Consider the following 18294-nt stretch of genomic DNA (forward strand, 5'->3'; position numbering starts at 1 on the left):
AGACTGCTGGGTGTCGTCATGTTCTGGTGTGAAGGAATTAGGAAGACCCAGCAGCACTGCCCCGGGTAGGATGTGACCGGATGAGCCAAGAGCGGTAGGTTTGCCTGCTCTGCCATGCTCGGGGCTTTATCTCCGTCATCGTGTGCCTCTCCTTGGCCCTGCGTGGAGCTGGGGGACTTCGTTCTCCGCGGCTGTGAGGGAGGTGACACGCACCTCCCCAGGGCCACCCGGCCACCTCTTGGGAAGGCAAGGTTTGAACCCAGACCTGCCTGGTTCCGAAGTGTAGGCTCGTTCTCTCTCTGTTAAACTGCCCTGACCTGGGAAACCATCTATCGGGCTGATGACCCTATGGGGAAGCGGTGGCTGGCTCAGGTCATTGGCACTGTTACTGAAAGGTGGGTGGGTTCTGACCCCGTTCGCCAGAAGAGGAAAGAAGATAGTAACCCAGCAGTGGGAAAAGAGACAGAACTCGGTGATTGGCTGTCAGAGGGAAGAGGAGGAGGTGAGTTGGAGGTGATGGTGCAGCTGGAAATGAAGGCATGAGCTGGTGGTCCCTACGTTCCCCACACCTGGGTTCAGGCTTCAGAAAGCTCAGGCACCATGGCTGGAGTCCCCAGGTTTCTCGGAAGGGTAGTTTCCTGTATTTGGGAAGCTTGTTGTCACTTCGGGGCTCACAGGAGTCATGCTGATGAGAGGGACATGCTGCCTGGCTAGTGTTTGCGTTCTGGTGCCATCCGTGCCTTTGGGAGCTGGAGGGGGAGTGACCTTTGGGAAGAGAGATGCTTGCTTGTGTTCCTCAGGCCTCGGTCTGCACTTATGCCTTCTGGGACAGTGCCGCTCCCACCAGTGTTGAAAGACCAGTTTTTAAAATTGCAGCGAATAGGACTACTCTTTGTTTTCCGTCGCACTGCACAGGCTTCTCATCGTGGTGGCTGATTGTTGAGGCGCAAGGGCTCCAGGGGCGCAGGATTCAGTAGCTGCCGCAGGTGGGCCCAGGACTCTAGAGCAAGGCTCAGGAGTTGTGGTGAGCAGGCTTAGCTGCTCCCTGGCATGTGGGATCTTCCTGAATCAGAGGTTGAACTCGTGTTCCCGGTATTGGCAAGCGGATTCTTAACCACTAGACCACCAGGAAGGCCTTGGAGTGATACTTTTGTAAAATAAAATAAGGATTACTAGGAAAAGAAACTGAAAAAGACATTTAGGAAGCAAACTTGGATTTTTTGTTATTAGATTCAGTGGGTATAAAATCACACTGTCACATTGCCATTCTAAATGCTTCTTCTCAGTCTACTTAATTTTGACTGCAGACTACTAGACTACTCATGGTCTGGTATATTTTGAGAGCAATAATCTAGGAAGAAACTTTGTTAAGCAAATTAGTAAACAGGATGATTTTGGAATATTTACATTGTTGGAGAGTAAAAATTGTCTTTCAGTTGGCATTTAAAATACTGTAGATGTGTGTTTGTGTAATCTAATGACAGACAACATCTTTCAATAAGGTTCCCTATTAGGGGCAGGAATGCTAAAGAACCCTTCCAAGAACTGAGGCTGATATTGTGAGGGATCCATGAGTTTAAAACTAGTAGCAATATTTGGAAAAAGTGGTGCTTTAAACTTCCTCTGTTCTTCTGAGAATCACTGTTTCTTTTGCTCATTTAATTTGTATTAGTTTGTTTTCTCTGTTAACATTTGGCGAGTTGTTTTTTATGTTTTGGTGCATAATTTTATGTATATTCTTTCATGGGGTAGTTTCTTAAACACACTGCAAAAAAGAAGTCCCGGTCGTTGCATGCGCTGATGCAGAGATCATGGGGTAGCTCAGTGGTTCTAATTTCGGGTTTGAGTTTTGACTCTCGCCGTCAGTGTGTCTTATATTTTGGCCTGTTTTTACTTTAGCTGCTGTTTCCTTGCACTGAGGTCATTTGCCGAGTTGTTCGCTTAGGCTCGACTTCTCTCCCTCCTTCGGGCTGAGCCCAGGAGCTGCTTACCCCCAGCTGGCCCATCCTGTCTGGACCCCCTGCCTCTGCCGTGCACCCGCCTCGTCACACGTTACAGGACGCTCAGGCCCCGCGCACGGCCCGCTTCCCCTTGCTCCAGAGTTGGGACTTCTGCAGACCACACTCTGCTTGCTTCACCTTCCGGACAGCCGGTTCCCAACCCGGACCTTCTGGGGTTGGGAAGAGAGGTGCTCCCCGCACTCCAGCTGCGATGAGGCAGGGAGGGTCCTCCGTGCGCGTCTACACTCCTTTGCCCTGGGTTCCCCGGGCACTCGTACCACTCAGCTCCAGACTGCCCGTGCTTGGGTTTTGAGCCTGTCATCGTGAGGTCCTCATTTTTACACACTGCTAGTAATCTGACAGACCTGGATACTCAGTCACTGTCCCAGGCCTCTTTGGAAGAACGAGATCTTCAGAACCCGCACTCGTAGGAACCAGAGCTGTGAGCCCCAGAATTGCACACGGGGCCAAAGCAGGTGTTTCAAGGAGACGTTCGGTAGTCTCCACCGGTGATTCTCCGATGGCAGGGGAGGGGACGGGTCACCTTCATTCAGCAGTGACCACCCAGCATGCTGGATTGCACAGAAGGTTTCTCATGAGGAAAAAGATCCTGCTTTTAAAGACGGGAGGCACTTTGAAAAATCACATTTAGCCCAAGTCAGAAGTCAGACTCTGGGGAGTACTGTGTGTTTTCTCCCCACCCCCTTTACGGGAAAACAGGCTTGGGCTCCATATCCGGCCCTTCCGCGTCTTCGGTAGGTACGGGGACCTCGGCTGGGTTATTTAACTTCCCTGAAGTTGTTTTCTCGTCTGTAAAATGGGGGGGAATGTGGTCTCTTTTGAAGCGTTATGATAAGGATTAAGATGATGCCTGTACCAGACTTGGAGTGTGGGTTCGATGAGTGAAAGCCCCCTGAAAGCTAACGCAGAAGAGACTGTGACCCAGTGCGGGAGCCCCTGCCTCTGTGTTCACTGGCCGCAGTCCTGGTCCTCAGCCTGAGCAGGCGTCAGGATCAGCTGGAAGGCCGTTGTAACTGCAGCTTGCTGGGCCCACCCGCCCACCCTGGTGGTTTGATTCATTTGGTCTGGGGTGGCGCGGGAGAAGGTGCGTCTCTGAATTTCCAGGTCACACTGCTGCTGCCTCCGCTGGTCTGGGGACCACACTTTGAGAACGACTGGGCTGCAGGTAAACTCACCGATGAGCTTGTAGGTGCTGGAGCTGTGTTTGAAAGCCGAGCTTTCATGTGGTTAGAAAATGCTTGAAATACGTTTTACAAACACTGAATTTAGTATCCCAAGGATTTTTTTCCTCCTGAAGTCCAGGAGTCTTCATTAAACATATGTGAAGAAGAGTAAGTTGCGAGAGTAACAGTTAAAAACATATTATGGACAGTCTAACAATATCATATTGGCTGAGGTATGTGAAAGTGCTTTTATAAAATGCTGGAAACTGCAAAAAGAATTTATAAAAATTAAAATATTTCAATATTTTAATTTTTAAGATTGAGCATCATAATGGAGTATAAACTAGTGTGACTTAGAGTTCTCATCTCAATGTGCTGTTTACCGTGTGTATTTTTCTCTCTCTCCTCCAGGCTGCTGACTTGAGTAAACCAATAGATAAAAGGATATACAAAGGAACACAGCCTACTTGTCATGACTTCAACCACCTCACAGCCACAGCGGAAAGCGTCTCTCTCCTAGTCGGCTTTTCCGCAGGCCAAGTCCAGCTTATAGACCCAGTCAAAAAAGAAACTAGCAAACTATTTAATGAGGAAGTAAGTAGCCCCCTGCCTTAGCTGTTAAGAACCCCTATAGGAATGTATACGTTCTTACCGAGGGTATGGGCCTTACAATTCTACTCTGTGAGTGAAGCCCATTTTCCGTCCTCAGCTGTCCTACCTAGTATTACCCAAGTTTAAATGTGGTGCGTTAACTTGTTGACTTTTACCTGTTCTTTATTGGGCTAACTGTTTTTTGTGCATTTTTTTATGTTCAGGTGTCTATAGCAGGTGTTTTAAGAAAAATTGTTTTTATAATGGAGATAAGGACAAGACTAATAGCTTGATCTTTATATAATTTAAATAAGAAGATAAAGAATTCTAAACTGTATTCACATTGCCAGAAAATTTCATGCAGCTCAAAGAACTTGCTGATATTTCCTTAGGTTTCGCAAATGGTAGATAAAGTTTTGATGTGCGTGTTTGACAGGCATACATCTGAGAATTTGCTTTCTTGCTCTTGAAAGCGTTTGCTCTAACACCACCTCTGGTGTGGTTAGAAGTCCTGGCGCTTGAGACTGGCTGCCGTGGCTCAGCTCCTGCCTGTGTTGTGCTGTGTCCTGGGATTCCTGGTGTCTCCAGCCTCATTCTTGAAGGAGCCCGAGAGATCTGAGCTGTCTGTTCAGGAACACGTCAGAACCTTTAAACCTGGGCAAATGGAAGTTGCCAGATAGAGTATATCTTTAAAGGCTGTTGGAGTGGCTTTTCAGTCCAAGTATTGCCATTACATGTCTGACACACTTCCTCTGCTGTTTGAGTGTGACTTTCCTAGTAAATGGAACGGACGAGGTCGGCTTGCTGAGTCAGAGGCCTTGGCTGCAGTCTCCTTGTAACCTCAGCCCTGGGGTGACGAGGGTCAGGTCACCTGAACCCCTGTCAGGAAGGGCAGGAGGTTTTACATTGTTGCATGGTCTTAAAGTTATTAACTTGAACAGAAGTACACTATAGATTCTGGTTTTTAAGAAATAACTTTGTTTGGAAAGGAGTACCCCACTTGACGACTGCGGTGGAAACTCTGATTCTCTGCAGCCCCCGTGGCACGTGCTGCCCATGCGTGCCCAGTGTCTGCCCACGGTGCTCCTGTCGGACTTGGCCAGTAGGTTTGGTGAACTCTTTTGAAACATGCCATCTCCTCTTCTAGTTTCATCTGGGTTGACTAGAACAAAACTTGCCATCTGGACTGACAAACTAGAGAGGAAAAGTATTTAATCCCATTTTCTGTTAAAAAAAAAAATCTTAAGCAGCAAATTATTCTGTTTACCTGAGCATTTTATTATCAGCATCTGAGGGAGTGATTTCTGAGCATCTGGATGATTTGAGAGGAGGGTGGTGGCGGGGGGAGTGGGGACACAAAACTGGACTTGTCTGCGTTCTTAGTAGAAACGGTGAGCCTGCATCCTTGTGGGGTCTGTCTGTGTTTAGGTGGGGACGTTTTTCAAGGGGGAGGGGATTAGAGCCATGTAAAGGGTGGTTGGTAAACAAGGTCGGGAGGCCACCCGGCTGTGGATGGCACAGAATGCCTCTTGAAGAACAAGACGGATTTGTGTGCCATCGGTGGAGGTGGGGGTGCAGCAGAGGCCCCAGGGCCCTGAGAGGACTCGGATGCGTCAGCTCGCCCCATTCCTTACTCAGGACAGCTGGGAGCCACGGGCTAGAAAGCAGCTCCCCACCCTCAGGGAGTGAAGCGGAGTTACCTCCTACTCTCTGTACATTTTATTTGGAAAGTGGCTGTTCAAAGTGAGAGGATTGTGTGTGGTTTAATGCCAGCTTGGCATTTAGAGCTCAAGGCTGAAATTGATTGCCCTTCACAGTGAGGGTGTTCTTTGGCCATATGGATGGCATTCTCATCAGATTTTGGTCAGGATGTCTCAGAGACAGGGTCATCGGAGGTTTGTTTCTCAGAGGGTGCTGGGGATGGTGGTTGAAGCAGTGGTTAGGCTGTGCTTTGCATTCATGTGAGACTTGGAGGTTTCCGAGTATTTCACCTGCTTCCTCTGCAGGGAGGGTGGGCTGTTGTCTCTACCGTGCAGATAGGGAATTAGAGAGAGGGTAAGTGAGTCGTCCAGAGCCGGCAGCAATTTGATGATATATTTGGATCCAGATATTAATTCCACGCGTCCTTACTGGCCATAGATTGTAAGCCCCATCATAGCTGGTTGCCATATGGGCCTTGTCACCTCCAGAACTCACTGTTCTGTGAGATGGACAGGGAGGATGTAAAACGTGTGTTATGAACAAAGTATCAAGAGAGGTGGGTGTTAACTGCAGTCTTTAGGATGTACCAGATATCATAAAATAAAAACAAAAATTTAGTGGGGGGAGTTTGAGAAAGCTTCCAGAAGGGGACATTTGACCTGAGTTTGAAAGATGCAGAGGAGTTGGAGGAGGAAGAGAAGGGCCTTCGAAGCTGGCGAAAACAGCTTAGCATGTGGAGGAACATGAGGCAGACATAAGGGTCCAGACCTCAGTGCGTGGACCTTGGAGTGGCCGGAGGTGAAGCTGGACGGGTGAGCCGGAAGCAGATTGTAGAAGCCTTTTGTGACACGTGAGAAGTTTGGATTTGACGCTGGAGGCTGTGGGGCAGCTTTGGGGTTTTACTTAATGAAGGGAGTGACAGGATTAAATGTGTTTTTTTAGAACTCTTGTCAGCACTTGGGGAAGGTGGATTGGAATGAAGATAGCGAGACGAGTGAGGAGGCTCTAGTGGCTGTCCAGGTGAGAGCTGAGGCCCTGACCCGGAGTTGGGGCCGTCTCCTCCTCCATCCGCCGCACGTGGGGGCCGGCCGCGCGCAGAGAACACGCCCCTGTGTCTCCCCTTGCGGGGGGGGGGGCGGGGGAGAAGTGTGAAGAACGCCACAGACGCGCGCGCGCACACACACGGCACACACACACACACACGGCACATGGTGGTGACGTGTGATGTCAGAGGAGACAGTGGGGCTGAGGGAGAGAGACAGACACGCTAGGACGGGGGCACTTCTCGGAGGAGGTGGTGTGCTGTGAGCCTCACTCACGTGAGAAGGCGCCCCAGGTGTGGAGCTGGAGCGGCAGCATTCTCCCAGGAGGGAGGGCAGGGGCAGGCTCTGTGGGAATGAGCCTGGGGCCAGGAGACCTGCGAGAGGTGTGGAGTGAGGGCCTGGCCTGGGTCGCCACTTGGCCTGCGTGCTGGGATCTCACACAGGGGGGCAGCAGGTGGTCTGCTTGGAGTTTTTGCAGATTACTCTGGCTCCGTCTTGGAGACGGAGTTGGAGAGATGGATGAGCAGATGCTGGGTTTCTGGCCCACTTGGCGCGCTGGGTGAGAGGGAGGGAGCAGGTGCTAGAGCAGACTGAAAGGTCAGGGCTCCTCTTCCTGCTTGTCAAGCTTGAGAGGCCAGTGGGGGTTGGGTACGTGGATCTGGAGCTCCAGACTAGAGGTAAATTCTGGGAGCGGTCAGCATATAGATAGTAATCACATCCCTGAGATGAGATGGCAGGTCTCCGGAGAAAGCACAATAAGAGCAAAGACCTGTCTGCTGCGTCCTGGACATGTCTAGGACTGAGCCCTGTTTATACTCTGAGGCTCCAGCCATCTGTTCATTGCCTGCAAAGGGCATTTGCAACAGTCAGTTTATTACCATGAAATTTGCAGACGCAGAGTGCGGTGGCTAAGAACGTAGGTCCTTGAACCTGAGCGCCCAGAGCACAGACAGCAACTCTGCACCTTCCTGCCCGCAGGGTGTGGGTCTGTTCCATTGTGTCTCCTCAGCCGGAAGGTGGATAGACCAGTCCCCAGCTGGAGGTGTGGTGAGGATGAGAGGTCTGGGAGCCTGGAGCACCAGCCCTGGGGAGAGCTCGGGGAAGTTGCACGCACCGGGAAACCGGAGGTTCCTTTCACCGGGGGTTGGAGGAAAAGCTGTTTGGGAGGTGAGGTAGCAGCAGTTTTGAAGGAGAAGCACAAATAATTTTCCAGAACAAGAGGGTGAGAGCAGGGCAGCACAGTCAGAGAAGGAACACTTGTCAGGTGATGGGGACTGTTTATCCTGACTGCAGTGTCTGTCTGTCTGTCTCCCTCGTCTGAGGGCTGCTCAGCCTCCCGGGATGCACGTGCCCCCATGTGTACACACGCTGCAGCACTGGTTACTCCAGCCTTGCCTGCTTTCCGAGGGTGTCTGCTACGTGAGAGAAGAGTAGATGTTTGGGTGGACGGGTAGGTGGGTGGGTGAGTGGAAATGAAGTTCTAGAAATCCACGTTAGACCAAAGATGGATGAAAATTTCTGTCTGGGAATAGAGTGTATCTTAAAAGGTGATTTTTCTGCCCATTGAATGAAAAGTTTTAAATACTTGTTTATACAAAAAATTGGGACAGAGAGAAGTACCAAAAAGATGGGAAAACATGACCTGTGAATCCCAGTGCTCACTGGTAGCTTTATCATCTTTGTGATTTTTTATGTTTTCTAAGAGGTGAAATTGTCAGACTAACACCTTCCATTAGGGATGCTGGCAGCCTTCACCTCCCGGTCTAGCCCTCAGTCCATCCAGTTTTAATTGGGCATCAGAGGTGCCCTCCGGGCCATCCTGGCCACAGCAAGAGCTTGGCTGCGTGCCAGTGGAGCTCCGCCCAGGGGGAAGGCAGGACCCTGCCCTTCCAGCCTCCCTTCAGGAGTGCCAGCCTGAGGCTGCTTTCTGCAGTCCTTCAGGGTGGGCTTCGGGCTGCTCCTTGGTGTCACCCCTGTCTCTGACAGGCCTTGGAGCATCTCATGTTCTCTGGTCAGTGTCTTGGCACTTCTGATGAGCTCCCAGACCATGCCCCCTCCTTCATAGTAAGAGCTACTAGTGGGAGGGGGTCACCCAGGTCAGCATTCAGCCTTGCGTGGACACCCCAATGGGGTGTGGATCTGCTTTTTCATTACTAATGATTACAGTGTATTGGGGAGGAAGAGACGTAAAGTTGCAGTTTCTGTGTGGTGATGAACTCAGTCCTGTTCGCCTTTGTAAAAGTTCTGATTATGTCAGGACTGAGTCCACTGACTAGTAACTTGAAAGGATTTTCAGGTGTGTCTGATTGCTGGGTGGATGGAAAATCTCAGAAGACCTGGTCATCTCAGCCTCTGGCATCCCTGGCGCGTGATGAGAGCCCCTGTCGTTGACTGACTCCTCCCTCGCAGGTTGTGGCCAGGGCAGTAGGGCACAGGCTGTGGGCTCCTTGGTGGACAGCCAGCCTGCTGCTGCCCGCGGCTGGGCCTTCTTCTCTTCACCTCACGCCCCCGGGGCAGGGAGGAGAGGGGCCCAGTTCCGCAGTATTCTGTCTAGTTACCCGGCCAAAGAGTGGTTCTGGGCACATCGTTAGTCTTGTTTCTGTTGCTTTTTTTAATCAAAGGAAGGAAATGGGCATGTAATGATCTACTCCTTGAAGTTTTAACATTGATAAAAGTGACATTTGATCCTCTTTCCCAGGCTTTGAAATCCCCTCTCCTGATAGTGCTTCCTGAGGGAGCAGCGTCTGTAAGTGCTTTTACAGAATAAAGGCCTTGGTCACTGTTTTTGCTTGTGGCTACATTGTGGCTTTTCCAGTAGCTGCTGTGGCTTTTGAATTGTTTTAGTGTTTTTGTTATAAATTAACAACCTGCATTATAAAATGCATACCCATCCCTCCCCAATAATTTTTTTCCTGCTTATCATGTTGATATCAGTGACAAATAAAGAGTGTGTGCTTTAGAAAGTTTCATTTTAGCAGTGATGGCTTTAATATGGTTACAGGTTTATTTTTATTCTTGTTTCCTTTATACTAGTTTCGTATAGTTACAAATCTTGTTTGTGAATGCTATTGATGATGGTTGTTTCGATGCTTGTTGGGTTTCTTCACTGGATTAATTTTAGAAATGAGATGGTTTCTTCTGCATCCAGAATGGGTGATTACCAGGGAAGAGAGTGGGTGAGGGAGCCCACTTCCTGGGCAGGTGTCTTGGCATGCAGACCTGGCATACTAATGCTCAGATTATGGACATTACTGGATTTTATGGGAGTGATCATGGCAGTAGGCCTTGGAGCGTTTTGGTGTTTTCCTGTTTAATGGAGAGCCCGGCGGCGATGCTAGGTGACCTGAGAGCCTGCCTGCTGTGTGCTTCCCGCTGGGTGGCCCCCCTCAGCCTCTCCTCTGCAGCCTTGGAGCAGGGGCTGGTTTCTCCTGGCCCCACCGCCAACCCTGTGCCGAGAGGGGGGCGTGGGGGCGGGGAGCAGGGCCCCTGGCCTGGCCCACGCTCACAGTGGCAGTTCCTTCCTCTCCTCACGGGACTTCCGGCTTATTTTCTCTGCTTGCCTGGGTTTGGGCCCGCTCACTGTGAGGCGCTCGTCCCCAGAGTTTACACCCTGCTCCTCTTGGGCGCCTCCTGCCTTGGCCGTCTGAGTGTCACGTGTCTGGCGGTCGCTGTCCACAGCCAATTTCCCCGTCCTCCCCGCTCATCTTCCTCAGCTCCTTAACTCGGTGGGGGCACGTGGACTTCTCCCAGCATGACCGCCGTCCGCTCCTTTCTGCCACACCTCTCCCAGGCGCGGCCCCTCAGCTCCTCGGAGTCTGTTCAGAAGCCTCCCCCGCTCCGCCCAGCCTCACCCACTGGGAAACTGTCCTGCCACCGCCTCTGGTCGAGTTTAAGAGCTTCTTGTCTGGGGACAGTTGTCACAGGCTCCGGGGCAGTCTCTCTCCACCTGCACCGTTCTCTGCCTCCCGATGGGGGATTCCGCTTGGTTCTGTGACTTCCCTTTTCAGATATCTTCTGTGCCACCACTGTTCGCAGCAGCATTGCTGCAGTTTGAGCCACAAATTCAATTTAAAATTCTAATAGCCACAGTAGATCATTTAAAAAATAGGTGAAGTTGATATTTTATCTAATACATCCAAATATTGTTTTAGCAGCTAATCAATATAAAATTATAAATGAGGTGGTCTCCATAGTTTCCCAGGTCTTCCGAGTTCAGGGTGAACTGTGCCCTGCAGCCTGTCTCACTCTGGGCCAGTCACTTTCAAGGGCTCGGGGCTTCAAGGTCACAGCCCAGAGCCCTTAGCCTGGGACTCCGTGTCCTTGAGTCCTGGCTCATGATTGCATATCTGACTTCCGGCGCTTCTCGGGTGCGCCAGTGGACAGGGGTGCCGTGCACATCCCTGAGCTGCCTGCGCCCAGCCTGGGCGCCTGCCTCTCCCCGGCCGCCTCGCCCCTCCTCTGCCCAGCAGCTCCTCACAGAGGACCTCGGGTTTTGCCAAGAGTGTTTTTCCAACATAAACATGTGCTCGTCCAGCTCAAGGCCTCATTGAAACTGGAGAATTGAAGCACAGCAGGGAAATCCCATTCCTTAACTTTGAGAACTAAGATGCCTTACCCTGTTTACTAGACATTTTCTAGAACAAAAGTACACCCTTAGGGTTCTGAGACTGGGCTGCATTCGTTATAGTTATTGAACAGGGTGTTCTAGGTATTTGTTTCTTGATTTCTGTTCTTTTTGTTAAACCCAAGCCAAGAACAGTATGAAATAATAGCCCAGAGCAGCTTGGTTCAGTGACTCCTAGCCAGCCCGGGACGCGTGTCCCGCACCTCACCTGGGGCTGCGCCCTGGCCTGGCCTGACAGTCGGGGCTGAGGGCCTGTGCCGGGAGTTGCCTGGCGGGTCTCCAGGACGACAGTGCGCGGTTCGCTCCCTGTCTGCACCCTCGCTGCCCTCCTGCGCGGACGACGCCCTGCTGCCGCCTGCCGCCGCTGTCCGCTGCCCTTTCCTTCTCGGCTCGGCGAGCTCCCAGGCCAGGGCGCAGGCCCCCCAGGCACTCCTGTGGGGCTGAGTCCCTCCCTCCCCACGCCTGCTCGGTGTCCGCTCACAGCAGACCCTGTCCATTCCCCTCCTTTTCATCCCTCGTGAACGCGAGTTCCCGCGGGAAGGGACGGCTGTCGGTGGTGAGCAGAGTCAGCTGTCGTCTGTGCTCAGTGCAGGAGTGAGTGGGCGGGAGTGGGTGGGGAGCGGGCGGGCCTGCAGGAGCCTCGCAGAGCCTGTCCCCTGGGGGGTGGCAGGGCACTCCTGCCTGCCTTCCTGTGGACAGCGGGACACCCGCACCCTGCTGGTGGGAGTAGGCGTTGCCGCATCCTCCGTGGGAGGTAACTTGGCGATCCCTGTAAACAGTCACCAGCGCGTGTGCCTTCTGACCCAGCCGTTCCACTCGGCCTGGACCCTGCAGATGTGTGTTTGCAGGTGAAAGCCGACGCACGCACTGGTTAGTCTTTGCCACGTGAGTGTCCGTTAGCGGGAGCTTTTCAGTTACAGCTCAGCGCATCCGTGTCGTGAGTCCTCTGCACTGTAGGAAGGAACGAGGAGGCTGTCTTCGGACGAGTACCGACGGATGCGCGTGATGCGTGGCTGGGTGAGAAAGCACAGGTGCAAATGGTGCAAAAGAGGAAACTGGGTCCACATGTACCTATAATTGCCTTGTCCAGACAGGAAGACCCTGGGAGACAGACAGGAAGTCAGCAACAGTGATTCTGGGGTGGGGAGACGGGTGTGAGTGAGGCTTTCGGCTGGACACTTATATATGTGAATTATGACTGTGTCACCTATTTAAAAAACAAAAGCTTATGTCGGGGTCGTCCTGAGGACGAAAGAGCGTGTGTGCAGAGCATCGTGCTCAGGGCCTGGCCGCAGAGCAGATCCTCTGGTCAGAGGTCAGCACCGCCGTCCCGACGGGCCCGCCACGCGCCCAGACCCACGTGCCCTGAGACGAAGAGGGCCTTGTCCCCGCTTTTGCACGCAGGCTGGTGGCAGGCTGAAGGGGCAGAGCATGGGAGAAGCCCTTTCCACAGTGGAGTTGGAGCTGTGGGCCGTTGATTTGGTTGGTTTGCAGGTGGTGAGGTGTGCCGTGTCTGTGGTGCCGCAGCAGGGCGCGGAGGTGGGCTCAGGTTCAGCCCCTAAGTTATATCCGCGTGTGTACTTAGAGCAGTCTCAGCACTCCTTTTAAACATGGAATACTCTTTAAATGTATTTTGGCACTCCAGTAACATGTATTTTAATAATGGTGCCATGATTCTTTATCTCCATACCTCACAGTTGCAGAGAAATGCCATTTTTATTTGATAGCATTACAATTTTGAGTTCTAATGGAGTAATTTTTGCTCTGTCTTTTTAAGCCAAAAAATAAAACTTTTTCCTAACCATAGTGCTAGATATTCTTGTGTCCATCCTTAAATGGAGAAATGTTGGAAAGATCGAGATGAGGCTTGGTTGTGGTGAGACGTGAGGTGCGGGAGTTGAGGCCACACGCAGCTGGGCAGGGAGCGGCAGCAGCCTGGCTCCCAGCTCGAGTCGCTTCTGTAGCTGCCCCGCGAGGCCCTGGCTGGGAGGTGAGCCTCACGGCCCTGGGACCCTCGGCCCACAGGCAAGTCACAGTTCGAGAGGCAGCCTGGGCCCGCTGGGTACAGCAAGGCCTGGGGGCTCATGAGGTGCCCCCGACCTCCGTGGAAACCCTGGCAGAGCAGCCTGGGCTTGCAGGTGGTTGGCGCTGGCACAGGTAAGCTGCTGTATCGGCGGGTCCCGGGCTGGAGAGGAAGGACACGAGGGTGACCGTGTGGCTGTGAAATCGCAGAGCTGGTGATACCTCCTGCTGCTTGTAACCCTCGCCCAGTGCACTGTCCCCAGCCCCTGGCCCTTGCACCTCATGGGGTCAGGGCTCCCCGCTCCTCCCTAGCTGGGGACAGGTTGACCACCTCCCTTCCGGGGCCTCATTTTCTGTGACTTTCTGTAGAGATGCAACAGACGCACGGCGCAGAGCCGCCCAGGCAGGAGGCCCTGTGTCTTGGCGAGCTTCCCGTCCCTGTGGTCCATGCCCCCTGAGGCTCAAGTCGGGGAATCCCAACCATACAGGGGAAGTGGGAGCGTGATCGCCCCCCAAGCCCGAGGGCTCCCAAGGCACCAGTTACGGAGGTGGCAGCAGGACCTGCTGAGAACTTAGGGGTCCTGGGAACTCCCAGTGGTTTCTGGTGCTGTGATTTGGGGGCCAGTGAGCCCCATGCAAAGTCTAAGCAGGGGCACATAGGTGGGGGTCATCCTTTGAGGAGTTTCTGCTTTTGCCTTTTATTCTTTTGATTTTAAAGGCAAGATTCCTGATCTGTGCCTGTTAAAGTTGGTCAGTGGATCAAAAATAAGCGTGGGGTAGAGTGGTAGTGATTAGGTGTTAGTCACCTGTTAATGTTCTTAAACACCGCCTTGTTCCAAAGAAGGTGGAGGGATGGCCTATAAGGATACACACAAGACAAGGATGGCGAGTGAGGCAGTCAGTGAATCAGGGCTGAGGTCAGAGCCCAGGGAGGTGTGCGTTCCTGTCCTGGGTGTTGCTGGCTGCACATGGACCGACCCCCAGGAGTCCGAATGGGTGGGTGCAGTGAAGACGGGCCCCAGGGGCGGTGAGGGCATGATGCAGCAGAGCGGTGTGCCTGGGGAGGCACAGCACTCAGCCGGGGGGGCCCTCGAGGCTTGCCCGGGGGCCGCGTAGCAGGGACGCTTGCAGGTGCTGGAGTCCCAGACCCCGGGCTCCCAGAGTCAGACGTGTGACACGCCCAGGGCCGTCCTCCCCGGCGCCTCCCGCGCCTGGCCCAGTGTCACGCGGGCACAGACTAGGCTCCCAGCAGGAGGTGTCGACTGACACCCTCAGCGCAAGCCAGTGTCCCGGCACCCCCGTGCAGTCCTAGAAGGCGATTCCACAAGGGGCCAAATGCCCTTCGCTGGCCTGCCCGCGGGCTGGGGCGTGGAATGCCTGGACGGACGTGTCCCTTCTCACCGAGAAGCAGACAAGGTTTCTTGCTGGAAACGTAGGCCTTGAAAACTTCTCCATTGTGATAACGTGTTCTCCTTTGTCTTCACAGAGACTAATAGACAAGTCACGAGTAACCTGTGTCAAATGGGTTCCTGGTTCGGAAAGCCTTTTCCTAGTAGCCCACTCGAGTGGGAACATGTACTTGTATAATGTGGAGCACACTTGTGGCACCACAGCCCCCCACTACCAGCTCCTGAAGCAGGGGGAGAGCTTTGCCGTGCACACTTGCAAGAGCAAATCCACGAGGAACCCTCTCCTCAAATGGACGGTGGGCGAGGGGGCCCTCAACGAGTTTGCTTTCTCCCCAGATGGCAAGTTCTTGGCGTGTGTGAGCCAGGACGGCTTCCTGCGGGTGTTCAACTTTGACTCGGTGGAGCTGCACGGCACCATGAAAAGCTACTTTGGAGGCTTGCTGTGTGTGTGCTGGAGCCCCGACGGCAAGTACATCGTGACGGGCGGCGAGGACGACCTGGTGACCGTCTGGTCCTTTGGAGACTGCCGCGTGATTGCGCGGGGCCATGGGCACAAGTCCTGGGTCAGCGTGGTGGCCTTTGACCCCTACACCACCAGCGTGGAAGAGAGCGACCCCATGGAGTTCAGCGGCAGTGACGAGGACTTCCAGGACCTTCTTCACTTCGGGAGAGACCGAGCGAACAGCACCCAGTCCCGGCTGTCCAAGCGGAACTCGACCGAGAGCCGGCCTGTCAGCGTCACGTATCGGTTCGGCTCCGTGGGCCAGGACACGCAGCTGTGCCTGTGGGACCTCACGGAAGACATCCTCTTCCCCCACCAGCCCCTCTCGCGCGCGCGGACACACACGAACGTCATGAACGCCACCAGCCCCCCGGCGGGCAGCGCCGGGAACAGCGTGCCCACGCCGGGCAGCGCCGCGCCGCCCCCGCTGCCGCGGTCCAACAGCCTCCCGCACGCCGCCGTCTCCAGCGCCGGCAGCAAGGGCAGCGTGGCGGACGGCGCCATCGCCGCTGGGGTCAGCAAGTTCGCCACGCTCTCGCTGCACGACCGGAAGGACAGGCACCACGAGAAAGACCACAAGCGGAACCACAGCATGGGACACATCTCCAGCAAGAGCAGCGACAAGCTGAACCTCGTCACTAAGAGCAGGACGGACCCCGCCAAGACTCTGGGGACGCCCCTGTGCCCCCGCATGGAAGACGTGCCCTTGTTAGAGCCGCTCGTCTGTAAAAAGATAGCACATGAGAGACTGACTGTGTTAATTTTTCTTGAAGACTGTATAGTCACTGCTTGTCAGGAGGGGTTTATTTGCACATGGGGAAGGCCTGGTAAAGTGGTAAGTTTTAATCCTTAATGCTGCACCAGATCTAGAACTTGAATAGGTAGTGATTTTTTCTTGCGGGAGGGGTGGGGTGTACAATGAATGTGAATGATACTTCTTATTCTTAATGTAAATCTAAATGCATCAGAGCCATAATTTTGGATACTGCATGCCATATAATTCCGAATCATTTGATAATTCACCTTAGAACGTTTAAAAAATATAATCAAACTAATTGCCAGCCAAGTCAGTCGCCCTCCTGCGAGTATAGAGCCCCGCGGTGAGCCTCCCTGTGTTAGACTGTTTCGATTGTAGGAAAATCATGCCAGTGTGGGGAAACAATGACCTTAAAATGCTGAAATTAAGATTCCTGCTTTAACTGGGATATTTTTGCTTAACTACTCAATTAGAATATTGTACACCTGATCAGCGTGTATGTTCAATACAGACGGCCATTAATTGTCATTTATAGTCCAATTTTTTATCTTAATCATAAACTGTTTAGGAATCTATGAAATTTAACTTTAGGAACAAAGTGTTCAGCAGGGTTGATTGATATTATTTTTACATTGTTCTGGCAATCCACAGAAAGAGAAGAGCCTTAATTTTTAAAACCCATTTTAGTCATTTTATGACAATTAAAATTGTTTAATAAACATCTTTTTTCAAAGAAGCAGTTTGTAGCACTTTGATTGAGATTCTGTGCAGTGACTGAAGCACCCACGTTGCCCAGAGCCTGGACGGCCGCCGTGGGCTGCGGCCCAAGGCCGCCGGCCGGGCCGTCAGAAGTGCCTCTCGCCACACAGCCAGGGTCTCGCATGGTGGATGTGGTTTGCTTATGTTTTCTCCAGCCAGGGGAAGGAGATTTTCTTTCTTTTTTTTTGTGGGGACATTGGTTGGGTTTTTGTTTGCTTTCTGTTAAGTGAGGCATGTGACCACAGGCCCTCATGAGCCTCCTCAGCTGTTCTGTACAGGCCCCAGGGTTCAGAGAGCTTCCCGCCTCTCCCCTGTTTGGGCTTCAGGTTCCCACCAGAGGCAAAGGGCAGGTGCAGCGTGTCCGTCTTCCGGATCGTTCTTGGAAGGCGCCCCACGTCTGTGTCAGCGGCTCCCCCAGGGGGCCCCCTCCCCGACTTGGCTGCACCCACTTCCAGGGGAGGCCGCTCTGTCTGACCTGATTCCTCAGCACGGGAATGAGCTGTAGGCGCAGTCGCGTTTTGGCTCACTGTGGACGCGTGGCTCTTGGAGCTGTGTGTTTCATGTCGAGATAATGATTCTCAGTAACTTATTTTGGTCACTTGGGCTTGTATTTCTGTTGTGTACACCTTTGTAATTAAATACAGAGATCCTGGTCATTTATGCTGGTTTGAGTAGTGAATGCGATGCAGCAAAATGGACGCTTGGTTTCTCTGCGGCTCGAGACCCTGGTTGACGCAGCAGCAGCTCTGGAACCCCCGGGCCCCCACCAGTCCCTGCTGCACGCGGTCAGGGCTGGCGCCCCTCACTGTTCGCGGCGGTGTCTGTGACCCGTGACGGCGGAGGCGGTGTTCTTCTGCGTGAGAATTGCGGTCCACGGGAAAGCTAATGTCCTGCCTGCCTTTGTAGATAGTCCTTTGTTCCTAAATGTTAACTGAAGTCAGGTAGCAAAGGCAGCCTTCCTTGCGGAGCATTTCAGCTTTGAGGCTGTCAGATGGAGAGGGAAGCTAACACCCCGTGTGCAGTTCTGCGTGCCTGGTAGTATTCCAAGTTCGGTGCCAGAGGCTTGTGTACCTGCATCGTATCAGAAGTTCAGTGTCAAAGGCTTCTGAGGCATTGAGTATGCAGTTTCAAAATTCAGGACTTGATACTGGGCCCAAGTGAAGAGTGGCTGACGCAGGTAAGTGGCCTTTGGGGGTGCGGGGAGAGAGTGCATCTCGCATGACTGTCGGTTCTGAGCGCTTTGCAGGCGGGCCCATGTTGCCAAAGCTCTTGCGCTGCGTCGCTTTCTGGCTCCTCCCGCCCTTCATTGTCTGCTGGGTGCTCACCTGGGGTGGTCTGTGGATGGGAGCAGGGTAGCAGGGGCAAGAGAAGGGTGTTGTCGGTTGCTTAAAAAACAAGCTGTGAAACGTGCTGCCGGAAGCCTGTGTCCATCTCCTCCACCCCAAATTTAAAAAGCGTTGTCCTCGCATGGGTTGGGGTTGGGGACTTGGTCAGAGATTCGCTCTTGCAGTGTCTGCGGGTGAGTGTGCCCTTGATGTCTGTCTGTACTCCATCCGGGGCCCCGGCTGGGTTTCGGGAGCTGGGGAGGGGCTGGAAGGCCCAGGCTAGCTCTGGACGGGGCAGGGTCCCTCCGAGGCCCGCCCTGTGCCTGGACGTCCGGAAGAATCCTACTGCTGTCAGGAGGACGGTGCCGGGGGCTCTT

At 53.1% G+C, this 18294-nt stretch overlaps 1 protein-coding gene across 13 annotated transcripts in view; it reads left to right on the forward strand.

Moving 5' to 3' along the window:
* The window catches only part of WDR20 (WD repeat domain 20), a 64270-nt gene that overhangs the window by 39124 nt on the left and 6852 nt on the right, over positions 1 to 18294 (forward strand). For 2 of the 13 annotated variants that reach the window (XM_043921618.1, XM_043921622.1), the window contains exons 2-3: positions 3596 to 3778; positions 14652 to 15911. The exons of 1 other annotated variant lie outside the window; for it this stretch is intronic. In XM_043921618.1, coding sequence (XP_043777553.1) covers positions 3596 to 3778; positions 14652 to 15911 — 1443 coding nt within the window. Of the gene's footprint in view, positions 1 to 3595; positions 3779 to 6418; positions 6497 to 14651; positions 16570 to 18294 lie in introns of those variants that run through there. 10 more of the 13 variants (XM_043921617.1, XM_043921626.1, XM_043921619.1 and 7 more) reach the window with 10 other exon arrangements.

This window comes from Cervus elaphus, chromosome 13 (assembly GCF_910594005.1).
Source record: "Cervus elaphus chromosome 13, mCerEla1.1, whole genome shotgun sequence".
NCBI classification, from domain to species: domain Eukaryota; kingdom Metazoa; phylum Chordata; class Mammalia; order Artiodactyla; family Cervidae; genus Cervus; species Cervus elaphus.